Source organism: Taudactylus pleione, unplaced genomic scaffold (assembly GCF_031769625.1).
Source record: "Taudactylus pleione unplaced genomic scaffold, aTauple2 ptg000336l, whole genome shotgun sequence".
NCBI classification, from domain to species: domain Eukaryota; kingdom Metazoa; phylum Chordata; class Amphibia; order Anura; family Myobatrachidae; genus Taudactylus; species Taudactylus pleione.
The window spans coordinates 1,482,296-1,491,985 of NW_028284737.1; the positions used below are offsets into that span (position 1 = coordinate 1,482,296).

At 41.8% G+C, this 9,690-nt stretch overlaps 1 protein-coding gene across 2 annotated transcripts in view; it reads left to right on the plus strand.

The window, feature by feature from the left end:
* Nucleotides 1–6,291, plus strand: part of SEPTIN3 (septin 3) — a 496,581-nt gene extending 490,290 nt beyond the window's left edge. For both annotated transcript variants that reach the window (XM_088443868.1, XM_088443870.1), the window contains exon 10: nt 4,405–6,291. In XM_088443868.1, coding sequence (XP_088299994.1) covers nt 4,405–4,540 — 136 coding nt within the window. In that variant the 3' untranslated portion in view covers nt 4,541–6,291. The remainder of the gene's footprint in view (nt 1–4,404) is intronic.
* The last annotated feature ends 3,399 nt before the right edge of the window (nt 6,292–9,690 follow it).

Here is a 9,690-nt window from a genome sequence, read left to right on the forward strand (position 1 = left end):
GACTACTTCTGATCATGAATGAGGATGTCGATGATGATGCAGGTGTTGGTGGTGGATATTGCAGGCGCTTGGATCCAGATAGAAGGGAGCAGCTTGTTGATACTTAACTGATTGTTTTTTTGTCCCCAAAGTTTCTGTACCCTTTCCAATTTGATGAATGCGCTGCAAGTGACGTAACAGGGAGGATGTTCCAAGATGGTTATGGTCCTTACCTCTACTCACTGTTACTTTGCAATGGTTACAAATGGTGTTGCAAAGGTTGTCCGGATTTTGGTGGAAATAATTCCATACATGAGAAGTGGATGTTTTGGTCCTTTGCCCAGGCATGCCAACAATGGGATTTTTCCCATGATGGGCAACAATTGTTGCCTGATTTACAGCTTTTACACAAACATCCTTGCCATCAACATCCTCATCCTTGTTGTTATCGCCAACTACATAAATATCCTCCTCATCCTCCTCCTGCAATTCCACAGAAGCATCCTCGATTTCTACGTCAGAAGGCACACAAATGGTGGATCCTCTTCAAGTACAGTATTAGAAAGGTCAGGCTCACATATGGCAACCGCGGACACACTTGGACTCTCCTCTGGGATTTCTGATTTTTCTGAGCACACAGTTGATTCTGGTGTCTTACTCATCTTAACAATTTACATTTTTTTTGTACCTCTCCTGCAAGCAGAGGGTCTTAAATAATCACTAGAACCACCAGTCATAAATAATCACCAGTCATAAATAATAATTATCCTTTTCCTTGCCACTTCGTGTAGTGAATGGCATATTGCCAATTTTTTGTTTCTCTAAAGCGGACTTAGCTTTAAATTATTTTTGCTTTAACAGGGTAAAAGTTTATTTTTTTACCCTAACTTTTTGGCCTGACTTAAGCCCTGGTACATCGGCTATCATAGATGACGTTGACGGCCTTGTATCGTCATCATGACTGCTGCCGGCAGCTACAAGACTGGTATGTGGATCCTGCTCTCTGGTCATGTGACTGTCCTCCATACTCACTATGCACACAACCACACACCAAAAAAATTGTTGGTTTTATTTTTTTTATTTTGTTCAGCAGCCCCTCGACAGACAGGAGCACAGCACCCCTGCACAGCTACACTGATGACAGTGACAGCCAGGTGTGGCTGACACCATGACACGCACACATACAAAACAGTTTTTTTTTATTTTTGGCCAGCAGCCCCTCGACAGACAGGAGCACAGCACCCCTGCACAGCTACACCAATGACAGTGACAGCCACTGGGATGAACCCCTGAAAAGAGGCAGCAGCCCCTTAACAGACAGCAGCATAGCAGCCCTGCACTGATGACAAGTGTGTCTAATTTTTTTTTTTTTTTCAAACTGGGGGTGGGTGAAGAGCACCCCTGAAGGACAGTGCACCCCCTGGACAACACAGAACTACCGGCAGCCAGCCCCTATGGACAGGACAAGTACAACAGCCAGCCCCTATGGACAGGACAATGACAGCCCCTATGGACAGGACAACGACAGCCAGCTAGCTCCTATGGACACGACAACAGCCAGCCAGCCCCTCTATAGACAACAGCCAACCCCTCTATAGAAGACAACAGCCAGCCAGCCCTTATGGACAACAGTAGCCAGACCCAAACACAACAGCACAGCACATCTCCCAGCTCCCTCCCTCTTCACTCTCCACAGTCGGAATGAAAAATGGTGGCGAATCACGGGACCTTTATAGAATCCAAAACCCGTGAGAATCTGACAGCGGGATGATGACGTTTTGCCTCATTTTCAGATCCGAGTCAGGCGGGAAAACCCGAGCTACTCGTATCTGCCTCGGATCCCGTAATTCGGGTGGGTTCGGTTCTCAGGGAACCGAACCTGCTCATCTCTAATGTTTATATCAAACCAAACAGGCTTCTGTTACACACGACCAGAGTTTCTTTTTTGCTTGTTCAAATATAATGCATTTTAAAATGCAATGTGCTGGAATCCCTACATGTCAAGTTTTAGCTATATTTAGTTAAATGTGTGCTAAACTGTCTATGTTAAATAACAAAGATAAAGGGCGCTGTGGTGAATCAATAACTAAATACAGCTCACCAAGGGGATGGCTACCCCTAGAAAGAAAGGTAGATATGAAATAGGGAGCGCAGATAGAAATTGAGGATGAATTAATAATATTTAATATAACATTGAAATAAATATAAATATATAAATGAAAAAATAATAATAATAATGAGCATGGGATAATAGGCAATATCCAACAATTAATAAATGATAATACAATTCACATAGATAACAATGTCTCAAAATCCAGATGTATGAAAATACAATTGAGAATGGAAAAAAATAAAAATAAATATGATGATGAACATACAAATTAGAAAGAAAAAAATGTTTTAGTAATAAATGATCGATCACTATAAAAAATAAAATAAAAATGCAATTGCAAGTAGTCTAAAAAATAAATTGAGTTTGTTGAAAAATAGTCAATTAATAACAACTGATTCCTTAAGTTTTATCCCATTATTATGTTGCAAATCAGCAGTAGCTGATAATGGGAACAAAGTATTCAATACCCAAATATTCACCAGAATTGTTAGGAATAGTCACTTATCTGGTTAGTAGTTGCATATATATTTTCATTTTCTCAATCACATGCCGATGTGAGCAGAGGGCAGTGTCCGGATTGCCACTCTGGAGCCGTGTGGAAACAGGCTATTGCCCGTAAATAGCTAGCAAGTGTGTCAATCTCCAAAGTGTCCTGGAGAGACAGACTCAGGGAGAAGATTCCTGCTGGCAAAGGTGTCCCGCTCACTGCGGTGAGTGAAAGCCGGCTGTTTGCGGTCTCTGTAGTATCCCGGAGAGACAGGCTGAGGGAAAGATTTCCGCTGGCAAAAGTGTCCCGCTCGCTGCGGTGAATGAAAGCCGGCTGTGTCTAACAAGCACAGTGAGCGACCCAGTTCTTGCACAGATCTAGATCAGGGAATGGCTTATACTAGTATTAGCAAAAAAGATGCAACCACGGACACTGCTGTGTCCTACACAGCATCAGGCCCTTTAATCACTATTACCTTATTTCTACCAAGGCTATCTCAAATATTGATGCAGGAATAATTAACATACTGTACATAGGTACAACATTGGAAATATAAAGTAATTACAGCTCTGCAAAAATACCTCTTAAAGTCCCCCCCAAGAATGGTAGTATTAGGGCAATTTCATTCCCTTACGAGCAGCATTTTTTTACTGGGTTCATTCGCCACTTTCAGCTGACTAATACTCCATTTTATGTCTCAGTGAGCCCATTGCCCCTGCTCTTATTGAAAACTGTGGCAGTGGCTGAATCTTGTTGGGCATCAAACTGAAAATATGGCTATACTTCATCTTATTATTTTGCCTGGAACAGCCATGCCCTCCTCTTCCACACAATGCAGACAGGTCTGGTTTCTTCCCACAGCTGAAAAACATACTGGTAGGTTAATTGGCTTCTTACACAACTATGTGGAAGAGACTGTAATCGCCACTGGCAGGGACTGATATTAACAATGAAGCATTCCTCATTAAGTATTGTGTAATACAGTGGTTCCCAAACTTTCTTAAATCACGGTGCACTAGAGTATAAATATTATTTTCAAGGCAGCCGTAAGCCAAAAATTTGTTATTCAGAAATCCAGAAAAAAATTATTAAGCAAATTGTGCTTTCCTGTCATCCTATGGTTCAGTTATGTGGTGGTGGACAGGGTTGCCCTTCTGTTTGTCCTCATATTTTATGATTTTGCCTCTTACATTGACCATAAGTAGTTTGATTTGGTGCTGGACCACCAACCTGAGGCACCCCTGAGAGTGTCCAGAGGCAGCCCAGGGTGCCACAGCACATAGTTTGGGAACCACTGGTGTAATATATTATGGTGCTATATAAATAAAGTATAGTAATAATAATTTTGCCTACAACTGACAATTGTTCAACCACTAAATTTCACCCCACAATATTTAAAAGTAATCATCCATTCCTCACACTTGCCACTATTTCTATCAGATTATGGCATATTGTGATGCATTAGAAATATAATTCACTATTTTCTGTAAGCATTCTTGATTCTATAGAGAATATTCAAGTATTGTCTAGAGCACAGGTTCTCAAACTCGGTCCTCAGGACCCCAAACAGTGCATGTTTTCGATGTCTCCACACTGAATCAAGAGAAATAATTAGCTCCACCTGTGGACCTTTTAAAATGTGTCAGTGAATAATGATTACACCTATGCACTTGCTGAGTGACATGCAAAACGTGAACTGTGTGGGGTCCTGAGGACCGAGTTTGAGAACCACTGGTCTAAGGTACAATATATTTTGGCAAATCACAAAATATATAATTGTTGCTAAATATAACATTCACACATAAAATAACTTTCTTCTTTTTAGGACTCACCTACAGGATCTTAAAGAAGTAACACACAACATTCATTATGAGACCTACAGAGCTAAACGACTGAATGAAAATGGGGGTCTCCCACCTGTCTGTGCAGAAATAGAAGAGTTATGTGATAGTAACATATGAGCTTCCTGTTTTCTTTGTTTAATGATTTATCTGACTTGGACCCTCCCAAGGATCTGTATTCTTTTTATATACGTTCTGTATACGTACTGAATTTACATATTTTTTGTCCTGACTTAGCTGTGCTGTCCCAACCAAACCCCATTTAACTCCCACCCAAATAATTTTGAAACACCATAAATATGACTTTATTAGAACATGGAACATTGTTTCATGGTATTTGTGGTGATTGTAGAGGTGCACAATAAGCTGTTTATTACCATCATGTGCATCTGAAAGCCTGCTAAGGTGAACTTTTCTATATATCCAAATGTTGTTCTACACAAAACGTTTTATTGGCAATTATACAGTAAGAAGCTTGAAATATAGTCACTGGCCCCATTTACAAAAGTATTTGTCCAGTTGACAGTGACTAGTCTAAAAATAATAGAATTATTAATGGTTTAGTGTATATAACTGGTTAATAATCAGTTTGGGATCACTAAGAATAACTTTTTTATTTAATAGTAATCATGATTTTTGAGGGGCTGGTAAGGCTTTCTCTGTGCTATATAATTGTGTAAATATATTTTTTATATTACGGGCATTATATATGAAAAACAAGTTAAATGGGTTTGGGAATCCTGTCCATGATTCCTCACTTAGTTATTAGAGAACCAGATATGTAACTCTGGGGCCGATTCAAACCCGGACGCTAAGCCACAAACACTCGCTATGGGAGATTGTCGCCCGTCTGCGTATGAGTTGCAGTGCGCGTGCACAGGCCAGTCATTGCGATCGAGAATCGTTCGCTCATTGTACACAGACTGAGTGGTACTTTGAGTGATAGATCGTGCCGTTTGTGGGTGGTAACGGGAAGGTGCTTGTAAACAGGGGAGTAGTGGTGCGAATGCAGGCGTGTCTGGGCATCAAAACGGCATTTAATAGGCGACCATAATTAGCATGGAGGCGTCATTGTACACCTAACTTGGTTGTATTTCGGCCTCCAGTGATCGCAGTGCTTGCGGCGGGGTAGGGTCCACCTCAAGCGCTGCGTGCAGCTCTGATAGCTCTCGATGTTACTGATTAATCATACACTTTATGAAGATGATGTGTGCTAAGAAAGAAAAATGGGCGTCTTTATACCGGCGTGCGCTCACTCTGCCGTCGCTCTCTAATACATAGAGGGCGTCCTTACGCCAGACAGTGCTATTGCGGAGTTTGCATACCAGGCCCCTTTTGGATGCGAGCGATCGCGGCTTAGCATCTGGGTCTGAATCGGCCCCTCTGTTTCCAAAAAGTTCTATTGTTGTTATGAAGGTACAGTGCACTGATTCATTTAAAAACAAACAAACAAAAACAATTGCCATTAAATATGCTGTGATTGCAACTGGAAAGACAGCGCATCTGTGCTAAAGATTTGGTGTGAGTAAGCCAAGACAAAATGTTGGTGGTGTTTACCTTTTTTATAGGTTGGGGCATCATTAATTTTCAGTGACACTGACTTACATGTTGTATGTGTAGTTTATACAAATATATCAAGTCCCATGGTGAAAGGGGCCTACATTTTTAATTGTTTTTAAACCTATTTTGCTGCAAGATTTCTTCCTGGACACTCCAGTACCACAGCTTTATAAGATCACTTGCAATTGTGATGTAATGCTAGATTGCCTTCCCCAACACCATAAAAGCATCCCAAGCACAAAAAAAAATAAACTTCACATGTAGCATTTTATGCTCAATGCTACGTACATATGTTTAAGATTTTTTTACCATTACCGGTATTTTGGTATTACCAAAATAATTATTTTGGCTGCATATTGCTTCACATTCATTTACATGTGGTTTTGTAAAAGTACATTTTTCATTACATTTAGAATATTTGTAAAACAAACTGCTTCTTTTTATACCTTCCTCGATGACCCATAACATTTAAAGATGAACATTTGCAAATGTGAAAAACTTCCACATATGCATTTCTTTATTTTTTTTATGTTTTTATGCAAAAGTTTCTCCAGACAGACTCGAGCATATAGAACTGATGTGCATGGGCCTGATTCAGCAGTGCACTGCTGAACGCAGATTCCTGATTGTCAGGAATCTGCGCGTGTGCAGGACCCATTCTGCAAGTGTGGAGAATGGATCCTGCTAAGACACACAAGAGCCCTTGAATGCCACTGCCTGATTGACAGGCAGTGGCGTTTAAGGGACGGTGCGGAGGCGGTCCATTTTCCAGGAGGAGCGGGGCCGCCCCATTTTCCGGGAGTGGCCAGCCCAGGGACTGTGTGGATGTACGCAGTCTGCTGGGCTTACTCAGCTGGCCAGCCACCCACCCGGCACTGTCCACCATCTTGACCATCCACCACTGATGGTCGCGATGGTGATTACAACCTGCGATCTCCGTCACAGTGCTAGGATCGGAAATGTCTCCTGCTGCATTTGCATTATTGCAAGGATAGCAATTGCAAAGCTGCCTGCGTGCAGCTCTGCAAATGCAATCCTAGCTTAAACAGGCCCCATGCCCACATTCTTTTGGAAAATGCCCCATAAAATGTTGAATCCACCCACTCTGTGGCATGGCTGGAAATGTGCCAAGTGGATAGAATAAAGACATCACATCAATGTCCTGCCTAATAATACATCATGACATTGTCATACTTAAAAAACACTGCTTGTTCCAACATAATGTCTTAATCTACTTATGAGTACAAAGGCAAAGGTCTATATTATAACATGAGCCACATATTCGTGTTTTAAAGTACTTATTACATGTGTACCTGGGTGCATATACAGTACACCTGGATTGTTAAAGCCATCCTAAGTATAATAGTATGTACCTTCAAAGCACTCATACAAATCCTGTGCTTTTTGGGAAGGGGGGTTCTCTCTGTGTTTGCTGACTAACTAGTAAATGTCTGTGGAAATACATCAATCCCATCCCTTGAATTTTATTTAAATATTGTGTCTCACAAAAAAATGTACATTCAGCAAGGATAATTCAATAATTCATTCTGTCCAGGTCTTCTTATCAAAAGATGCAATATTTGGTACTCTACCACAAGCATACATGCAGGTCCAATTCTGTCCCATAAACACAGGTATAAAATAGGCCCATGCTGTAGAAAAAACAGTGGGAACACATTTCACAAATTATAAAATTACGCATTTTGGGGATGATGCAGGGTTGAACACAAGTGAGTTTTGCTCTTTTGCTGGATAACTAAATGGCAACTGGAGATATTTGCATCTGGAAAGAAATGCGGGCTATGCAGTGTTTTCAGATGGATCACTTGCACCAAGGATAGGACTAGTGCAAGTGTATCCTGATTATGATACCAAGCTTATGGATAGGGAGGTGTAATCACATAGGGCCCCATTTAACAACTAAGCATAACCCCTTTAGTGATCACTAAAAGGTTTGTCATCTATTCTGTTTTCAGCGAACAGCGGTACTCTAAGATTACCGCTGTTTGTCACTGCATCACTCTCGCCATCTTTAGATCACGAGAGCGATGCGGTTCCCATTGCTGGCAATGGGGACACATCGCTGCCTCTCCGGCTTCAGCGAAACCTTCCAGGGACTGCTGGGACCCCGCCGGGTTACAGTGCCATGCACATGCGCAGACGGAACGTTGCGCATGAGCATTACACTGACTATAGTCGTCATTAGCACCATTTAGCCCCGCCCCTTTCCCTACGGACCCAAAAATTCCACGTAAAATAATTTCCATCCTGCCCACTTCACTAGGAAGTGGATGGGATGCGAGAGATATGCTTGCTCTTCCAGGGTTGCGGGGGGTAACCCTACTGTCCTGCGATTCCCGGGACAGTAGGCATGTATGATTTGTTCCCAAATGGTGTGCATGAAAACCAATGTTTGTATTGGCCTGTTTGCAAAGATGTACACATCTTACACCATGCTCGTCAATACTCTATGTGGTTTTCTACTAGTGATCATCATCAGCACTGATTTGAACCTACTTTATGTTATACTTAGGTCAAATGATATGCCTGGAAACATGCATATTTTTGATTATATATAATTAGTCCAGATTTGTGTTGAAGCTCCTGGCTGCCCAGGTGAGAATGCCTAAGTGAAAATGCCCAGATGCAACCCAGGAAGGAATTGGTGGGCTTGCGCCAGCAGTGATGGGTGTGGGATCAGAATATATGGAGTAGAATCATGATAGGCTTAAATCTGACTGTCAAGGGTAGGAATTGAAATTTTTTGAGTGGGTGACTCTTAATAAAATGTATTTTCCATGTGTATACAGTACCAGAAAATTAAAAAAGAAAAACATAGTGTGTACCAGACATATAGAACCTGATTCTGAGTCATACGCATATGCAGCTGCTTTTCCATATGCCCATGGAATTCTATTTAGTTTCATATCCAAATGCGAGAATCCATCGAAATGTGCAGAAAATCCGTGCCACTGAAAGTGGAAGCCTATCTTACCCATTGAGTATCCATCTGCAGATGTAACTGTCAACATTAGTATCTGGACTTGCACCACCCACATTCTAGGTGCAAAAGATCTGTCAGAAACAGACATCTTATCTCTGTCTAAATTCCACGATCCTGCATGGAAGTTGAATTACCCGTCCATGACACTGCCAAGACACTCCCACGACATGTGGCTTTTCCTTGCAATTGCATGGTTACCAACTTACCACCCAGCAACACCCATTTCACAAAAAGTGTGGTTAGTGATATAGCCAGCTTTTGATATTAGGAGGAGCAAACAAGAAAAAATAGTCTACCCAGATCCAGGTGTTTCCCACAAAAGGCCCAACAGACTCCCCACGCCCCCATCTGTATATCCTGTTTTGTGCCATGTTACTATATGGGCCAGACTCACTAAGGTTCGCAACTGCGTATGCAATTGTGATAACGCATGCAGTTCAACTGTGATAGTAGGCTAATCCACTGCAAGCGCTATGCCTTCGTAGCACTACACAAGGGCGCCCATTTTACTTAGCACACATCTGTAATGTTTAGCACGACTGCGAAACCATCACTACAATAGAGTACCATCGCAGCCTCACGCACACTGGCACAAGCTCTGACCTTACTCGGGAATTGCTAGCTTCATCGCATGCTATGAATACTCAAACTGCGTATGGCATAGCATTAGCTAATTTATGCACGCCCCTGCAATGGCGTCCGAACG